Here is a 21,742-nt window from a genome sequence, read left to right on the forward strand (position 1 = left end):
TACAACTCAGTTGGTATGCATTTTATTGACTCCAGAAGGATGAAAGGAAAAGTTAAGCACAGTGGGATTTGAACACTAAACACAAAGATGTACAGCTAAATACTGCACAATATTTTAGTCCATTAATTTACTTGTTCTGCTAAGCCAATCTATCACCCTTTAAACACATGAATATTAATGCAGAGATAGTAACACAACTGAAGGTGGTGGTGGTGGTGTTGGTGATGGAGCACTAAACTCCTGATGGAGTTGAAGGGGCACCATTATGACATAGTGTGCCTTGGACATCGTTAAAACCTGGCAAAGCCATTCTTCCCAAGGCACGTGTCTGTGTATGTGAGGGAGAGAGGAGGAAGAGGAGAGAGATGGGAAGAAAGAGAGAGAGAGAAAGTGAGAGAGAAGAGAGAAAAGAATCAATCTCTCAGTACTTGATTAGTTATTTATTTATTGACCTCAAAATCTTCAAAGGTAGAGTTGACCTCAACAGAATTTGAACTCAGAATTCAGAGAGCTAGATCAAATACTGCATTGCATTCTATCCAATGCTCTAATGACTCTACCAATCAACCACTTTAGAATGGAAGGCTCTCAATCAGATAAGATCTCTTTGAAGTTTCTAAACAGTATTATTCTTCTCTGAGTGTAACCTTGAAGCCATCATTTTATATAACCAGAGCCTGTCATTAACTATAGTGACCATTACTAACCATGGAAGGAAATCTGTCGCAGATCCCACAAATTACATGACACCTTAAGAATGATATAGCTTTTATTATTTACTTGTTACAGCCACTAGACTGCAGCCAAGGATTCAATTGAAACAAAATCAACCCCCAGTACTTATTTTTATATTTTTAAGTCTGGCTTTTTATTCTACTGATCTGTTTTGCCAAATCACAAAGTTATAGGGATGTTAACAAACCAACACCTGTTGTTAAGCCATGTTGGGGGACAAACACAAATGTGATGATTCACACACACACACACTCACACACATACATACATATAAACAAAGAGCTTCCCCACAGTTTCCATCACCCAAATTCACTTTCAAAGCATTGGTCAACCTGGGGTTATAGTCAAAAACACTTGCCCAAGGTTCTACACAATGGGACTGAACCCAAAACCACAAAGCTGTAAAGCAAACTTCTTAATTGCACAGCCATGCCTGAGCCTATATATATGTATATATAGATTTATATTGGTAAATCATCATTGTATTAACAGTATTTTATTTTGCTCTAATGCTGTACTACAGAATATATATGTACTAATGCTAGCCAACACTATTTGTAATAGACAGATATAAACATCTTGTCTTTATATATAACTAGCATAAAAGCCACACTCTGTGCAGACTTTTAAGATAGCTCCTACGGATGGGCTAATTGGGATGGGGCTCAACCAATATGGTATGACCCTACCAATATGGTATTACTTTAAATTCAGTTTGGAGTTCTTTTAAAATTTGAAGTTTCAACTGTTAGCATATAACAAATCCTCATTCAAACCTAATCCCAATGCTGGATGTTCAAGAACCAAATGAAGGGCAAATTTTCCATCCCAGGATCATCCTGATTCCAAGAAGGTATAATATGTCTATGTAGAGGAAATAAAGACTGAGATACAGAGGTCCTGGATGGACTGACAAAATTTCACAATTATTATTATAGATATTTTCGCAGAGAGGAAAAGACTGGTTTCAATCTCGTATTATAGTTTCATTAGAAGTGAATATCTACCTTACCTGTCCACAAAGATGCTACTCATAAACTTACCATCAAATAGAGCTTAAGATAACTCGAATGATTTACATTGAGTTGTACATGTAATGTATTCCTGACAGCTAATTTGATTGATAAATTACTGGTACATTAATAGCATTTTGTTTCAGTACTATACTGTACTCAGGGTATCATCATCATTATTCTAATGTTCATAGATCGGATGGAATTCACAACCCTTATTTTTCTCCAAGTGAGTTAATATTTCCCCATGCTAGACATGTGTTTTCATGGAAGACTGAAAATGAAGAGCACCAACTCTATGATAGTGAAGCTTGTTTACAACTATCATGTGTTAGCAAGACAAAGAAGCACACACACATGCATGCACAGATGTGTGTATATATATATATATATATATATATATATATATATATATATATATATATATATAGATAGATACACACACACACACATATATATATATATATATATATACATGTATATACAATGGACTTCTTACAATTTCTGTCTACCAAATCAACCTGAGGCCATAGGAGAAGACACTTGCCTAGGATCCCACACAAAGGAACTGGAGCCTTGGAGAAAGCAAACTTCTTAACCACACATATGCCTTATGAATACCTAGTCAGTGTCAATAAACTTGCTAATTATCTTTAAATTTTTATGATCATTGGCAACCAACTTTTGGTTTAGTTTCATTCTTGAATTCTTTTTCCAAATTTCAAACTTTGAACTAATTCACTTACAAGGTGTTTTGGGGCTATATTTGACTGTTTGCATAAGATGACTTGACTGATTTGCATTGATTTGTACATATAATGTATTCCTGGCAGCAGAATAGCTCAACCAAAGCTAAAAGTAATTTTTTAAAATCAAGATATATCAACTAGATTATGGATTGGAGATAACATTTTACTCAAAATAGTTGCCCTCAGTAGCCACCACAGCCTCAAGATGGCTCTGGAACTAGAATTGTGGATTCTTCAATGTGCCCCTGGGAAGATCTTTGAACATCTTGATCCTGACCACTAGCTCAGCCTTGCTGTTTCAGGCAGAGCTGTTGGTGTCTTTCTCAACGACACCTAATGCATCATAATCCAAATGGGGATTGCAGTTGTGGGAACTACTAAAAGGCCAGAAATTGGGGCTGGTGAACGCATAGAAATTTTCCAACAACCACTTCTGACTCTTTCCAGATGTATGCCAAGGAACTGAATCCTGCTTTCAGACATATGGCCTTCCAGTAGTAACCCTCTCCAGCCAAGGATTGACCACAGTCTCCAGCAGTTTTACATTGCCATCTGAATTGAGCCCAGTTCAAATATGTAAGAGTGAATTCCAGAATGTAGACACAGTCAGAATGCCTATTGTGTCCGTTCCTGCTTGCCATGGCTTCATAGTCTGTGTTGTAGCTGCTCATGTTCAATATTATAACCTTTACAGTATTCACAGAAAACTGAACAGCAATCATGATGTCACGATTTTCATACCTGGTGTGAATCATCATGATACAGGTAACTCTTTTCCAATATTCAGATGGCTTTCAATCCTCCATGTCGGGTAGAATTTTCTTAACTGCATGCTCTCCAATGCCATTAACGGATGGATCACCAATACATTCATTAAGCTGTTCTTGATAGAAAGTGACATAAAAATTCGTTAAATTTAACCCGAACACCCTGTACAAAGAAAATTCCTTTTCTTTTCTCAAGTCCCAGGACTGATAAGGCCAGTTATCTGGCTTCCATAGCCCGAGATGCAATAGGACATCTGTGGTAATATCTGAACTCATGATCCATGTGTTGAATATGTTGTTCGTTCAGTCCCTTTACCGTTCACAGAAAATTAATTGATGCCTTTTTTTTTTTTTTTTTTATTTCAAATAAGATCATATTGAGATTTAATGTGACAGAACACACATTAAGTTGAGAGTACATCCTCCCATTTATTCTGTCTTTCCTTCAAAGCTTGCGAATCCTTAGGATAAGGAATAATGGAATTTGAGTAAGTAGATTTCATGGTGCAAAAAAAAAGAAAAAGAAACTAAGAAAAAGAAAAATTCAATTGAAATTAATTGTAATCATGGAACCAGTACATATTCTGATAATTTTCAATGTCACAATCAATATATAATTAGATTAGTTGCAATATCAGCACATCAAGAGAATGAATGGCTGACAGCTGTTAATTATTTAAATGTGTTGGGGGATGGTTTTCTGACAAGCCAGTTTAAGTGTGAAAGTGCACTTGATATCCTTCTCCAGCAAGACAGTATTCATCTTCAATAAGCAACCTTAATTCCCCATTTTCTTAATCAAATGCTTCCTGTCAGACAGCTAGAAGGTAGGATCAGACAACTCTTGATGTCAGCTGTATAAGAGAGTGACACTGACCACCAGTGAAGTACTAAATATTAACATAGACAACAAATTTTTGTCATTCTAGCACTTAACAATCTTCTCTCACATATTTGTTGTGAAGTTGAACATCGAAAAGACAATCTGAATGAGAATAATATTCTCATAAATTCAAATGAAATACATCTAAATAAATTTACCATTTCAATAGGACTCATGAAGACATGTAGTTTAGTGGTTAAAGTGTTGAGCTCAAGATCCTAATTTCATGGGTTTGATTGCAAGATTAAGTTGTGAATTGTGTCATTGAGAAAAGCATTTCATCTCATGTTGCTGTAGTCTACTCAGTTGAAAATAAGTACCAACTGAGTGCAGGTGCAGTCTTCTCCCTCTCAGCTATACACATACTCAAATTCAAGCAGAGGAGGGATGAGAGAATATCTTTGCTTGCAACTACATAGGTACCTAAAACAGTTCTGGAAAGTATGGTACATGTTAGGTCATACTTGTCAATGAGTGACAGATTTTTATCTTTCATGTTTTCTTTTTTAAGAGAGGACTAAACTGAAGTAGAATTATAATAGTTTAATAATGGCTGGGATACTAGTATCTTAATCTACGAGGATATAACTTAACATAGAAGCTTTAAAATAATACAGTAACACTTTGATGTAGCCTACCATCATAATTTGTGCATGTTATTTTAATACTGTTTAATATTGCAATTTAAGCTTAATATATTTCAAAATTTTCTATAAAATCAAAGATTATCAGAGCAATCAAAACAGAGCCAAGCTTGAGTAATTAAAATCAAATCTAATCTGAATAATCAATCATCAAAACTAAAGCTTAAAAACTGCGACTAAGATAATTAGGTGAATAACTATAGGAAAATTCCACTTCCAGATGAGATAATTAGATAAGTTAATTATTATATAGAATATTAAACCTATCTAATAATTAGCCTATTTTGTTTATTGCATATTTGCTTGTAACTCTTTATTAATGAAATTCATAATCTGTTTCCTGGAAATGGTTATTGGATAACTAAGCAACATTTAAGTATAGTCAAGCATTAACTATTTCAAACAAGTTACATTTCTTCCTTTTCATATAAATAACCTTAAACTGAAAAGTTTCAATATAATAAACACAGTAAAGCTAACTGTATTAATGGGTTAAGAAAAAGTGTTAGATGCTTAATGTATTCCCAAATATAGAATTGTCCTTTATAAATCCTCATCATCATGAATAGGCTTCTATTTATTCTACCTTCTATGCTTGCATGGTTTGAAAATTTCATGTTATCTATGCATGTCTCTTTTATTGCTTTGTTTCATTAGGAATTTCACTGCAAATTCTCTGCTCTCTAGTTGGATGTTTCGTGACAGTTAGATTCCAACTTATATAGCTTGCGATCAAATTGTATCTTCTCTTTAATGCATTACTAACGTGACATATAACCCCTAGAGTTCTGTAGATTTCTTCCAAAATCCAATTATGTTGCAGTCACTTCTAATCATCCTAGCTATACTTTATCTTCTGATCTAAATATTCCAGACAATCTTCTGTAAATACAGTTTCTTATGAGAACTAAATTCTTATAAATGTTTCTTCATTTAAAAAAAAAGGGAGGGGGAGGAAATATAACATAACTCTTTAATAGAAGAGGATCTTCACAGTCAATGGATCACATCAAACCAAGAAATCATAGCCATAATGGCTTGACTTACTGAAACTGAATTCAATTCCATTTATATAACTGCTTATTTAATTCCATGATTAATAAATCATCAATGAGCTCTTCTTGTTTAAAATTTGATGGGATATTCAACTCTTTTGGCTCTAAATACTCGTTCATTGTTCTAAAACTCTTAGTAACTAGAAATGTTGCTAATCATTATCACCACCACCAACCAGTGCTGCTGCTGCTGCTAGCAGCATCTTCATTGTTTTTACATCCTTCACTTCATGTCATCAAGGGTTAGAAGAAATTTCATTGAGACAGATTCTCCATGCGTAGATTCTTTTTCTGTTACCAAACCATATGTTTTCCAAGTAAGGCATAATTTTTTTTAATTTTCACCACCCTTCATATGTCTGCAGTTAGAAACATCTATTCACTGCAGAAAGCAAACAATGCCATGGTCTTTCATTCAAACACTGTAATAGCAGCCATTCATTGACTTTTATGCACATTACCCTATGCTTCTCATACACACACGTATAGGTACACACACATATATGTACACTCACATACATATGCATGCGATGGGCTTCCTTGTAGTCTCTCCCAAGGTATCAGTGGATGACCTGTTAGAAAGTTGGTAAGATTCCATACAGATTTGATCTGACGGTGAGCTGGCAGAAACATTAGCACGCCGGGCGAAATGCTTAGCGGTACTTCGTCTGCCGCTACGTTTTGAGTTCAAATTCCGCAGAGGCTGACTTTGCCTTTCATCCTTTTGGGGGTCGATTAAATAAGTACTAGTTATGCACTGGGGTCGATATAATCGACTTAATCCATTTGTCTGTCCTTGTTTGTCCCCTCTGTGTGTAGCTCCTTGTGGGTAGTAAAGAAATAAGATTTGATCTGGCTCTTTGCATTCTGATAGTGACACCTGAGATGACACTGGTGCTAAGCTGTATTAGCTCTAGTTGGTGGCCTTTTCCTTGGATAAAGAATAGTGGTGTGGAGAAAGGAAACTTGCATGCAGGGGAGCAACTGCCAACCTTCCTCAAAAGATCTTGCTCATGTCTGCAAACACATATATATAAATGCATGGTTAACCTCATCTTACAGAGGCCCAACAAGGAAATCAGTTATTCAATGCATCATTATCCTCATGATCATCATCACTTAACATCCATTTTCCACATTGACATGGATTGGATAGTTTTACAGGAACCAGCTAGCCACAGGGATGCAGCATCAGGCTACAATGTCAGATTTGGCATAGTTTCCATGGCTGGATGTCTTTTCTAATGTCAACCATTTTACAGTATGCACAGCATGCATTTTAATATGCTACCAACACTAGTTAGGTTGCCAAGTAACTTTCAAGACAGGAAAGGAACAGGAAACATAATCTGACATTAATTAATAACAAGTGCGTTAATAGGATACTGTGATTTGATGTGTAATATTGAATTTAGTAGCCATGAATATGTATAAGAAAGGGGGGGGGGGGAAATTTGTTATATTGACTAAATATAATTATTTGCAAATAATTTACTTGTCATATAATGTGCGTCTGAGACATAATATTTTTCTTTTTAAATGCTAAATGAAATATCCAAGTTTTGTAAATATCAATGTGTTATAAATACAAATAATTTATGAAATTATGTTTCAAAACTATATATATATATATATATATATATATATATATATATCATAAATATACAGGGATTAGCATTGAGTTGCTTCTCCAACATACTGAAAATTTAGAAATAGTAGTCAAAGAACTACTGATTCTAAACTACAAATTTTTCTCTAAATGGATAATTCTATTATTAATTGACGATTCCCTGCCCTTATTCTTGTATATTTTATACATACATATATATATATATATATATATATATAAACGAAAATTTGTTAGAGAAATCTGCTGGGATTAAATTACTTCCAGAAGCAGTAAATGATTTTACGAAAATTGATTTGATTTAGTTTTAAGACTAAGACAAAATAAGAGTAACATAACAGATACTATGTTCGTTTCTCTTCATTATACCTAATATGCTATTACAGTTGCTACTGCAGTAGTTGTATATCCAAACAAATACTTTGCAGTCTATAATTTTACCTCTCTGAGCTCTAAGCTAAGATCTCATGTAGTAGTAGTAGTAGTAGTAGTAGTAGTAGTAGCAGCAGCAGCAGTTGTTTTTGTAATTTTTGTTGTTTAACCCCTGGTCAGCTTTGATTGAGTCTGTCTAGTGATTAAAAGCCTTCCACTTGCAGCCACTACATCTATCCAGTGTTTTCCCATATTTAAAATAGTATGGGGTGTGATTTAAGAGGAGAGAGTAAACTTATGATCAAAAAGTATTTAAACCATGACTTCCCTATATTTTCTGACAAAATTCATAGTTTACAAGCCTAGTTCATCTTGGAGTACATCATCAAATATGTCCTTCCTCTTAAGAAATTAAAAAAAAAATTACCGGAAGTGAATTGAGAGATATTTAACTATTATTTCTATTAGACCCAGCAATCCTGTTAAAGTTCCATCTCTGAAACATCATATCATATAGTTTTGGTGGATTGGCAAAACTTTAGAGAGGCAGATAAAATACTTTAGAATTTCTAGTTATGGCCCTTTATATTCTGAATCAAAATATCATTGAGGTCAACTTTGCCGTTCACTTCATGAAAATGATAAAATATAGTATCATTGCAAATATTGGGGCTTACTGAATCAGCTAACGCCTTGCTCTACAAAATATCTATGACCTTGAGCCTATGGAAGAAATGGTATTAATGGTATTTGTGTGTGTATGTGTGTTGGTTTGACCTGAAGAAGGCGGTTGTATTCGTGGCTTTGCAAGCTTTCCATGTCTGGAAATAAAAAAATAATCCTTTCTACTGGAAGCACAAGGCCTCAAATTAGGGGGAAGGGATTAATTCAGTTACATCGACCCCAGTGTGTAAATGGTATTCATTCAATCGACCCTGAAAGGATGAAAGGCAAAGTCAACCTTAGTGGAATCTGAACTCAGAACATAGCGGCAGATGCTAAGCATTTCACCAGGCGTGCTAACGATTCTGCCAGCTCACTGCCTTGGTAAAATAAAAAAATAAGAAATGCATCTGATGGCCATGTATTCCTGATGAAACAATGGTGAAGAAGTACTTCTGTTTTCTCTCAATAAATGCATACACACATTCACACACACACGAAAAATACACACACACATATATATATATATATATATATGCATATGCACACACATATGTATGTGGGTGTGGGTATGTATTTGCAATGCATAAATAATATGATAACGAAACGGAAACTAGTACCAAATGTAATTATTTTTAAAAATAAAAGATATTGAACAATATCAAATACAAGTAAAAGACAAATAAATAAATATATAAATATATTCAGATGTGATTGAGCACTGATAGATTTTGGTAGCAGATTTTTCTCTACTTTTTCATTATTTCATTTCTATCTCTTTCTCTCTCACCCTTTCTCACACTCACGTATTCTCTCTCCCATTTTCTTTTTCTTTTTTTAGAATTTTTATTTTGAAACTAGTGGACATAAAAACACATACAGAAAGACACATGCTAGGCAGATTTGACAGGAGTGTAATTTAAATGAAATATATGTGATGGAAATAATAGTTACAGATTTGATCAGAGTAAAGTAAATTAAGAATTAATATCATTTCCTTAATGAATTAAAAAATGGCAAGCATAGTATTACAAAATAGAAAATAGAAAAATAATTTGTATCATTTAATGTGACAGAATCCATGTCACTTCTGTTATTTCTGAAACACAGACATGTACACATACATACATACATACATACATGTATACATAGGTGCATACATACATGTATGCATACATTCATATATGCATACATGCATACAAACAGGCAGACGTACAAACATACACCACAAGTAACAATAAATAGAATTACAAGCCAATGAGAAGGCCTCTATGTGGTTGCTAAAACTGGTAGAAATAGTGGTTTAATCTCTCTCAAAACACACATTTCACCATCTTAGAAACAAGGTAAGACATATTAGATGAAACATACACCTGCATGAATGTGCATCACTCAGTGATTAGCACATCAGACTCACAACCATGAGGTAGTGAGTTCGATTCCTGGACCAGGTTGTGTTCTTGAGCAAGGCACTTTATTTCATGTTGCACCAATTCACTCAGCTGTAGAAATGATTTGTGATATCACTGGTGCCAAGCTGTATCAGCCTTTGCCTTTCCCTTGGATAACATCAGTAGCATAGAGAGAGGAGGCTGGTATGCATGGGTGACTGTTGGTCTTCCATAAACAACCTTGTCTGGACTTGTGCCTTAGAAGGGAACTTTCTAGGTGCAATCCCATGATCATCCATGACCAAAAGAGGTCTTTACCCCTTACACCTACATAGACCAATGGTCAGCTTGATGAGGCATGATGTAGGGCTAAACCCTAATAACAAGATGCAATAAAAATGAACATCTTTGTTGTCATCCAACATACTAAAAATAGTATCCCTCATCATACTACTACAATCTTTAAAGGGCTGCACTAGCAAAGGACTGGCATGCCTTATAAGCTACATAGATTGCAATAACATGAACTGAAGGGTTTTCTTCAATGACACAAAGCACCACCTTAGCAGTAAACAGCATTCTGAATTCAAATTTTGGCACAAGGCCAGCAATTTCAGGGGAGGAAGTAAGTCAATTACATTGACCCCAGTGCTCAACTGACATTCATTTTATTGACCACAAAAGGATGAAAGCCAAAGTAGACTTCAGTGGAATTTGAACTCAGAACACGAAGACAGATGAAATACTACTATGCATTTTACCTGATGTGCTAACAATGCTGCCAGCTCGCCGTCATAGCAGTGAACAACATATTAATGGCCAAATCATAAGATAATTTTTCTTTTCATTCCTTAAATGTCTTTTAACATATAACACAGTTAATATTTCAAAATCTAAAATAAATATATAAATATTCGATCCATTGAATGTCGATTCTTCTGCTAGTTCCAAGTATTGAAAGTGTCTAGCTGAGAAGAATTCTATCACATTTCTTGGCATAAAAAAAAAAGAGTAACAAAGAATAGCCACTTTACTTTGTTTAAATGTCTGTTAATGAAGAGTTCATATCTACTGCATAACTATGCTACTAATTTGATATGTTAATTAAATCTGCACATTAAAATATTGAATGTTCCTTGTATCATTTTTGGTTAAGTAGACTTTACAAAACTACTGAAGTGCTTTATCTGCAACACTAAATCAAGAAGTGACTGTGACAGATCTTTTTCAGTATTATCGAGATAATTCAAATATTTAAAATTTCAGATCATACAGAAAGTAAAAGAAAAGACTTTTATTGAAAATTACTGAACATTTTTTTATCAATATAATTTTTTATCAATTTTATGTGGAGTTATCAATATAACTCACACATGTTTTTTAAACAGAAACCATACTATTTGACATGAACTAATACAATCACTAAAAGTATATTTCACTGCTGTTGCTGCATCATCACCACCACCACCACCACTACTACCAGCTGTAGCAGTAGCAGCAGCATCAACATCATGATGACCACCACCACCACCACCACCACCACCACCACCACCAAAACTGTACAAGTTTTCAAGCAAACCACACAGGAACATTGGTACTCATCTCCATTTTGGGTGAGTATATATATAATATATATATAATATATATATATATATATATATATATATATATATATATATATATATAAAAATTAGAAATAATACATTTCTAAATCTCTCAAAGAGACTTAAGCAGTAGTGATGCGATAAAGTAGTTGTATACTGCCAACTTAACGTGACAGTCCCAATAAGGGAATATACTACTGCTATTTAGCCCTAGGAAGCTGGACCGCTTCCTGTCGGCGTTGACACATTTGATATATATATATATATATATATATATCAAATATATATTCACATATATAAATATTTATAATCAAGGGTACGAGACAGTACTAGCATTGCTACAAATAAGAGTCAAAACAACTCAAAATTCAGTTACCACTTATAAACACTGGTGAATTCGAGGAAACAAGTAAATAGAAAAACCAACTTACACACACAGACATGCACGCACACACACACACGCACACATGTACACACACACACACACATACATATGTATATGTACATCTCAACTATGTGTGCATGTCTTTGACTGCATTTATCACCCCTCCAATAGCTAGACAACCAGTGCAACTTACATCCCCAAAAGAGACTGATAAAATAAGTACCAAACTTAAATAAGATATAAGCAATGGATTGATTTGATCAACTAAAACCCTCCAGCATGGTCACAGTCCAATGTTTGAAACAAGTAAAAGATAAAAGATATCTTGCACTAATCTTTAAAACGTTGTCATGTTCATCTCTAAATTAGGCTTCCAGGGGTCCCCCGATTATTTCTTGTTATAACACATAGGCAACCTATATCTGACAATTGTAGTGAATTGAAAAGTAACATTCTTGAAATTACTTCAAATGTTTTCTAGAACATACTTTTCAATTTAAGCAATGAAGAATTTCTTTAAAAACATTTAAAATCTTGAAGCTAAAATCCAGAGACTTATAACTGAATTTATTTTCTGAATTACATTACACAGGAAATAGTAGCATTTCCTAATTAAATTGTTGTCTATCTTGCATATAAGCACTGAGAGATCTTAGTTTCATGTTACCTCTTATTACTGAGAAATAAAAAGATTATATTTCTTGATGTTCAGGAATGATTAGCCTGAAATGAAGTCCATAAGCAGACTGGTGTATTTGATTGTTTCTCTTACATAGGTAATCTAATTAGTGCTGGAATTTGTGGTGTATAACAGGTAAGGTAAGAAAGAGAGATATAAGTTTGTTTCCTCTTTTGGTAAAAAGGAACTTCTCTCACTAGAGAAAAAGCAGTCTGTATGAAGTATGGGGAAATCATATATTATATGTAAGCAAGCTATGGGCTTCAAAAGATAAAGGGAAATGAAGTGGGCATAATTTGTTGGGGGATGTCTTGTTAACTACTAGGTACAGTGTAACACTATTGAATCGAGTAAGAGAGATTGGCTTTAAAAACATTGTTTGCTGTATGCAGGTAAGATAACCATACCGATGATGTAGGTGCACAATGAATGCTGTGGGAAGAAATGTTACATATATGCTTATAAACTGTTTCTAATATAGGAACATGATCGGCTTGACTACTATTTTATTTCATTGACTCTGCAGGGATGAAAGGCAAGGTTGACTTTGGTAGGGTTTGAACTCAGAATGCAATCCCCCACCAAAAAAATGGAAGAAATAATGCAAAGCATTTTTGTTGGTGCTTTAATGCTTCTTCTAGCCTTCCATTTTTATATAGGCTAATAATAAAAAATATCCATGACAGAGAAAGACTGATAGAAATGGTTTTATGATTAGTCTTTACGTCCCATGACCCATGCCAGCATGGAAGAACAGATGTTAAAAACATTATCACCACCACCACCACCACCACCACCTCCAACCACAACCACCACCACCATCATCAAGGATGCTGGATAAGCAGAATCTTAGGACATGAAACAAAATGTCTTACACTATTTAGTTATAACTCTCTATATTCTTAATTCAAACCCTGCTGAAGTAAATTTTGTATTTCATTATTGATTGATTGATTGATTAGGTAATGATTGATTAAAAAATACTTGTTAAATATTAGGATAAAATTGACTAATTTTTCCCTGAAAAAATTGCTGGATTTGTGCATAAATCAAAAAGAATTATCGTTATTAGTATGATGAAAAGGATGAGCTGGCTGAGTCATTGCCATAGAGTGCAAAATCCTTAGCAGCATTTATTTTGGCAACTAGGGTCGACTTTGTCGGTTATTTTTTTCAGTGTCAAGGCAATAACTATCAGTTGAACACTGAGCTCAATGTCATTAACTTCCCCCAACTCCTTCCAAGACTTGTGCCAAAATTTGAAACCATTATTACCACAGCCTTAGTGAAGGCGGAGGTATTGTTTTCAGTTGCGTTTGCTTGTTTCTCAATGGACAAGATATCTCAAGAACCGCTGGATGGATTCAGATGAAACTTTCAGGGATGTTTGGCCTCGTGACTGGCATGAACTGATCAGATTTTGGGATCAATCTGGTACCAGACAAGAATTCTGAATTATCTTGCCTGTTTTTTTACTTAATTTTTGAGAGCGGTCAGGTTCATTTTTAGTATTCTTGTTTGTGAGAGCAGTCAAGTTTATTTCAGCTATTCTCATTTTTAAAATCATCTCTGGCTAATCGTTGAGAGGACGTTGGTGTTGCCTTGGCAGAAGTTTGTGCCCTTTGATTGCTCTTATTGTTATGATTATTATTATTATCAAGGCAGTGTGCTGGCATAGTCGTTGGCACATTGGATGAAATGCCTAGTGGTATTTCGCCCATTGATATGTTCTGCATTCAAATTCTGCTGAGGATGACTTGCTGAGGTTGACTTTACCTTTCATCCTTATGAGGTTAATAAAATAAGTACCAGTTGAACACTGGGATCGATGCAATCGACTCATCCCCACCTCCCCCAAGCTACCCCGTGGCAAAAATTTGTAATAATAATAATTATTATTATTATTATTATTGTAGATGTAATTGACTTAAAACATCTCTCGAACTTGGTGGCCTTTCACAAATTTAAAATCATCATCATCAATTATTATTATTATTATTATTATTATTATTATTATCATCATTCTGGTAGAATTGTTAGCACACCTAGCAAAAATGCTTAGTGGTATTTAATCCATCTTCACATTCTGAGTTCAAATTCTGCTGAGTCTGACTTTGCCTTTCATCCTTTTGGTGTGTGTGGGGGGGGGGCGATAAATTTATACACTGGGGTTGATCTAATCGACTGGTTCCCTCCCCACAAAAATTTCAGGCCTTGTGCTTACAGTATAACGGATTATCATCATCATATCATCATTGTTGTTGTTGTTGTTGTTGTTATTATTAAGCAAATAACAGCAGCAGGAGAAATATTATTCTGTTGTTTCAATCATTAATCAGAGTCTTCCAGAATTTATATATTCTATTATAATCTTGAAATTTCAGCAGCCAGTTTTATAGATTTTGGTTGGATACATAAGAATTGCAATAAACGATATCTTTTAGAGTGAATGTGTTAATAATTTAGATATTATCATGATCTTTTATGCGAAAATACAGAAATAATTTATTAGGAGGTAGAAAAGTGTAGAAACAATCATTTGTATATTTTGTTATTTAATTTTCAACACATGAATACTGTGTAACTTGATAAAATGAAATTATTTCCAATATTTTCATTTTTTTTATTTATTAGATGCAACTTGGAATTGAATTATGTAAGTTTCTTGATGTAAACAAATTCAAATTTGCAATATTTTATATATGTATTTCTAGCTCAGTAGGAACTAACTTTGGAATACCTTAAGCTTTGAAAAGCTATTAGAATTATACTACAAATAAATGTAGGCTAGTGCAGGTGCTTTTCTTCAAACTTACCATATTTAGAATAGCACAGATGTCAATTGTTGACAACACCAACCAAAAATAGACGTCAACCATCCTTTTGTATACTTCTGTGAAACATTGTGCAGAAACCAATCCTATGCATTTGGATGGAAAAGATGTTAAATATCAACCTTGTCATTTCATCTCATCGCATCTCTTTCTTCACAATTTTCTCTCTCTTTCACTCACTCTCTCTCTCTCTCTCTCTCTCACTATATATATATTTATTTATATATATATATTTATTTCCTTCTCTCACACTCTTTCCCTCGTTTTCTCACATATGCACATAATGCATAATAAAAGAGAAAATAAAATAAATCTTTGTTGTTTCTGTTGTTATTATTATCGTCGTCGTCGTCGTCGTCGTCGTCATCGTCATCGTCATCATCATCATCATCATTATTATTATTATCATCAACATCATCATTATTATTATTATTATTATCATTATTATTATATTTTCTTTATAGTGCATCAGTGCTGTATTGCAGTGTGTATGGAAACCATTTTCTATATGAATTTGTATTAAACACTGAATTAATAAGGTTTTTGGTATTTCTGACATTTGGAAAGGTATTAACACCTTTGCAAACATTTTTATTAACCTTTATTTGCTGTGTAATACTATTATCCTATTTTATCAGATTTGTTGATTTGGAGAAAGTAGTAGTAGTAGTAGTAGTGGTGGTGACAGCAATGGGGCTTTTGGTAGTGGCGATAATTGTCATAGAGGATAGAGGTAGCAGTAGTGGCAGTGATGTTTGTATCAGCAGCTATGATAATGACAGTGGTGCTTTGTGTGTTTAAGTTTTGAGATATCTTTAGTCAATGCATGCATGTAAGAGTGGGCTTTTCAGCTTTCTTTTTTTTTTACTAACATTATTATATCGATGACATTTGAAAAATTATGATAATATTCTTTTTCAGTTTTATTTTATTTTTTTTGTTTTTTTTTTTGTGTATTTTCGCAAAATTTTCACTTCTGAAATCATGAGCTGAAACAAATATAGTATTTTGAGAAAACTATGTTTGCCATTAATTAATCACAAATTCTGTCGATTAGTCACTTCTTTATTCATTAATTATTTGTTTGTAGGATTCAGTAACTCCCTCACACTCCTGTGATAGCGAATTTTCAATGCCTCTCTTCTAACATGTTAGGTAGGATACAGAGGTAGTGCTTTGCTGCACCATATAATATGATTATAAATTTTCAAACTATTAACTCCATCATTAAAACTAATGCATTTTTAATTTTTACATCTACACAACAGTCATGGTTTTGCGGTTAAGAATTTCACTTTGTAACTACATCATTTCAGAGTTTATCCCACTGCATTGCACTTTCGAAAGTTATTTTCACTATAGCCTCAGTTTCACCAATGCATTGCACATGAAATTTAGAAGAGAGAATCACACAAAAGACTGTTGTGTTTTGTATGTGTGACTCTGAAGTGACCGTCATAAGGGCCAAAAGTCATTTAAGACTAAATTGTTTTTTCAATCTGTTGTTAAACAGCTAAATTTCTCATGTTTATATATCTATCACATATATCACATATGTGTTTATATATATCATATAATACCTAAGTACTAAGTCAACTGGCCACTGATACCAAATACAATATTTAACTCTTATTAGTACCAGTTCTCTGATGCTAAAATATGATGTGTATATAAACATATTGGCTACTTGCTTCTCTGGTATTGGTCAGGTAATTTCAACACCTGTGATGAAACCTCAATAAGGATTACAAACTGACGAAGGCATATATATGCATAGATATATATGTGTGTGTGTCTGAGTGTATCCACATGGCTTTATACATACATACATATATACATACATACACACATACATACATACATACATACATACATACATACTTAACAGGTCATTAAGAATGAAAAGTTTGATTTTCTAATGAACCAAGTTTGACAGTCATTAGATCTAAGCTTTTATCCTGAAAATTCTTTGTTTTACAACATTGAAGAGTTACATCATCACTTTTTGAAATGCAATTTATAGTGTCTGATTATATTGTGAACCTATGGATAGATCAAAAATTCGTGTTGTTTATGAATATGAGTTCCATTGTGGAACCAATGCATCCCAGACAGCTCGAAACACCAATGAGGTGTTTGGTGAAGATGTGGTAAAGGAGCAAACTGTACGTCAATGGTTTGAGAAGTTCCCGTCTGGTGACTTTAATCTTGAAAATCAGCCCCATGGTAGACCTGAGACCAAGGTGGATAATGATAAGGTGGAAACTGTAGTAGAAGTAGATACATCTCAAACTATGCATGAGTTAGAGGCAAGGTTGGATGTTTTGATTCCAACTGTATTGGACCATCTGAAACAAATCAGCAACATAAAGAATCTGGACAAGTGGGTTCCACACAAACTGAATGAGCATCAACTGACATGTCATCTTGAAACTTGCTGTTCTTTGCTGCCACGGCATAAAAGTGAACCATTTTTGTCTCATATTGTTACGTTTGATGAAAAATGGGCTCTTTTCAACAATAGCAAGGATTCTGCATGGTGGTTGGATAGAGACAAAGTGCTAAAACACAATCCAAAACAGAATATTCACCAAAAGAAGCTAATGGTGTCTCTTTGGTGGTCCAGCGCTGGTGTCATCCACAACAGCTTCATGAAACCTGGTAAGTCAATTACAGTGGATGTATACATCAACCAGTTGGATGAAATGATGAGTGAACTTGCAATTAAACAACCGAGATTGGTCATTAGAGACAAGCCAATTCTCTTGCAAGACAATGCTCAACCATGTTGCACAAAGAACGCTACTCAAATTACAGGAGCTGAATTTGGAAGTACTCTGTCATCCACTACATTCACCAGACTTTGCACCAACTGACTATCATGTTTTCCAGGCATTAGACAACATTTTGCAAGGAAAAAATTTCAAATCTGAAGAAGATGCAAAAACAGCCTTTCATGATTTTATCCCTTCTTGCTCTCCAGAAAAATAAGATATCAACAAAATGGCAAAATTGTGTTGATAATTTAGGTGCAAACTTTGATTAACTGCATTGCTTTTTGTTGAGATAGAGTAAAATATACTTTAAGTTCAAAATTGGACATTTCATTCTTAATGACCTGATATATATATATATATATATATATATATATATATATATATATATATATACGTATATATATACATATTTATATATATAAAAATCAAAGTTCCAATGTGCAGGCTCATGAAGCCAGTCCTGATACTTACTGATCAGACCTTATATATATATATATATATATATATATATATATATATATATATATATATATATATATGGGTATAGGAGTCACCAACAGTACACAACATGAAATACGAAAACAAATGAGTTAAATATACAAACAACGAGAGAAACAAATGGAAAACTGGACAAGTAGCAAAAAGAATGATGCTTCATCAGTAATCGGCTGGCTATCTACTTCTCATTTCAAGCAATGAGTGACAATATGAGTCTTCGAAGACAGTTGCTCTCATAAGTACCAAAATAAAATTTAGGATTTATGGAGGGTCAAAGTTGGGAATGAAAACAGGATAGTGGAGGCTTACAAGGAAACTGAATGAAAACAAACATGGAGGGTTGTTAGACCAGGATGAGGGTAAAATAGCGAAAGCTGAAGAAATATTTTCTTTGACAAGAGAAAAGATAGAAGAGAGACATAGGGTATGTTCAGTCCTAAAAGAAAAGAAAGATGATCATGTGAGGAAAAGAAAGATGGACGATGATTTTGTGTGAGCAACAAGAGAGAGAGAAAGGGAGAAAGAAGGGGAGAAAGAGACAGAAAACAGTGAAGGGGAGAAAAAGGGAATTAGAGAAACAATGGGGGAGAAAACAGTATAGAGTAGAGTCGCATCAAAAAAATTAAGAGGGTGACTGAGTGAGAGAGGGAGGGAGATGTGTACTAATTTGGTAATATTTTCTCTCATTTAGGTAGACTAGAAATTAAGGTGGAAAAGGTTAATCAATTATATCAAGCCTAGTACTTGATCTGTGATTTATTTTATGAAACACAAGAAGGATTAGAAGAAACAAAGTGGAACTCAGCAGGATTTGAACTCAGAATATAAAATGTTTAAATCTTTCTGAGGTCAACCTTGCCTTTCACCTTCCCAGAGTTTAATAAATTAAAGAGCAAATCCTGGGGCCAGTGGTAGAGATTGACCACTTCCACCTAAATTTCTGCCTCTCTGCCTATGTGAGAAATTGTTGTTGCTGTAGTCGACGATGATGGTGATGATGATGATGATGATGATTATGAGGAGGAGAAGGAGAAGGATGATGATGATGATGTTGTTGCTGCTGCTGTTATTGTTATTGTAATTATTTCAGTTTTCACAAATATTTCTCTTATACTAAAGATAGTCTGCATTTTGCCTTTTATACATAAAACATAATAAATTGTCAAAGCTGTAAAATCATTGTATTCAATGATTTTATAGAAAACTGGAATTAGAAAGTAGTAAATTTCTAAAACATTCATCACGATATCAACTCTATTTAAAGTAACAGTCTTTATTTTTTTAAATCCTTTTGTCAGAAATAGAATAGCTGTTATACAGATAACACGTTTTAAAGACATGTACCCTAATTTCAATTGAAACCGTCATCTGAGACAAAAAGTTATCTTTAAAAGGCATGCATCTGCTTTATAAAATAGATTATTAGATTAGAACTAAAGAGAATAGGGAGGTAGTGCAGCTTTAGTATGGCATATTTAAAATTCAGAGAGCTTAAAAGAATTTTTACTCAACAACGAAGATTTAAAATTCAGTGTATTTAATAATTAGAAAGCCCGCCTTCTAATTAAGGAAAAATGGAAAACAAAAGTCATTGATTTAATGGATAAAAGAAGAATTTAAAATTGCTTCAAAATTGACAATTATTAAATGGACACAAACAAAAACAATAAAAATCAAGATTTACAATTTAAGAAAATGCATTTTCCGGAAAGGATTTTTAATAGGAATGAAAGAGGATTTTTATTATTGAAAATGGAAATGAAATTTAAAAAAGAAAAACATAAAAAAACTGAAATGCTAAAGCATTCTGAAAATTTAATTGTAAACAACTACATTACACAGAATAGAATGAACATTTCAGACATGTAATTTCAGCAACAGTAATAAATTTCAATTTTATACTTCTAAATTATTGATTCTTGAAACTTTGCACAAGTTTAAGTTACATTGAGTTGCTTCTTTTAAAAATATTTCTTAAAAAAATAAAGCTGTAATATATATATATATCTTAAAATTCAACAATATTTTGACTACAAGGGAAAACATATTTCAGACATTGTATTCAGTTGTTCATTTATTTAATGTTCATTTTCCCGAGGTAGCATGGCTTGAATGAGAATTGATTTTGAGGTTGGATTTTACAGCAGGATGTTCTTTCTGTCGTCAACTCTCACCTGCTACTTGCTTTACAAGTAAGGGATCTTTATATTCTACAGGATTGTAAAAGTGAAATACAACCAATCATAAGATCAACATCACACTGTTTTACTGAAGCAGACAAATGAAGTATGAACATCAAGGTACATATGCACACACATGCATGCATGCACGCACACACACACACACACACATGCATGCACAACAGTTATGATACTGTTTCTATCCACCAGGCTCATTCACAGGTCATCAGTGAAACTGGAGCAATTGTAGAAAGCTTGTATCTAATGTACCATGCTGAGGGGCTGAATCCAAACTGTTTGGCCACAAAGTTAACTTCTTAACCCCACAGCCATACCTTTGCTTATAAGCTATTCTTGTAATTATAGCCATACCTAAGAAAATCATATTGCTCAAAAGAACAATTCATTCACAAATTTTAATTATTTTTTTTCTTCTAATGATATTGAGTAATCTATTTTATTTTAATGATATTGTATACTCTATTGTTGAATTATACTATTATTATTATATTGCTATTGCTAATGTTGTGAATTGGCAGAGTCATTAGAGCATCTAGTTGAACGAGTCACTGTATATCTTCCAGTTTTTTTACCTTCTCAGTCCGTCTTTTATTGAGGTCATTTTTGAATTTCATCGTTCTGGGGTCAATAAAATAATGCACCAGACCAGTACTGAGGCCAATGGTATCATCATACAACATTCCTTCAGAATTGCTGGTTTTGTGCTTAAATCAGAAACAATCATAACTATTTATTGGCTGAATCTTGGGAACAGTGTTGTGTCAGTACCTTTCAAAGGCCTCTCATGACTGGTGAGATGGATTCACTTGATGTACTTAATGTTTCTCTTAAGCAGCTGTAAGTCGATGGTTGTAGGAAAAATAAT

At 33.6% G+C, this 21,742-nt stretch overlaps 1 protein-coding gene across 8 annotated transcripts in view; it reads right to left on the minus strand.

The window, feature by feature from the left end:
- LOC106872380 (protocadherin beta-15) overlaps nt 1–21,742 on the minus strand; it is a 348,275-nt gene that overhangs the window by 230,267 nt on the left and 96,266 nt on the right. Inside the window, exon 3 of one of the 8 annotated variants that reach the window (XM_014919360.3) lies at nt 20,541–20,886. The exons of the other annotated variants lie outside the window; for them this stretch is intronic. Within the exon in view, the coding sequence (XP_014774846.1) occupies nt 20,863–20,886 (24 nt within the window). The 3' untranslated portion in view covers nt 20,541–20,862. Of the gene's footprint in view, nt 1–20,540; nt 20,887–21,742 lie in introns of those variants that run through there. 8 annotated transcript variants of the gene reach the window in all.

The sequence above is a fragment of the Octopus bimaculoides genome, chromosome 14 (assembly GCF_046866305.1).
Source record: "Octopus bimaculoides isolate indiv1 chromosome 14, ASM4686630v1, whole genome shotgun sequence".
Lineage (NCBI taxonomy): Eukaryota > Metazoa > Mollusca > Cephalopoda > Octopoda > Octopodidae > Octopus > Octopus bimaculoides.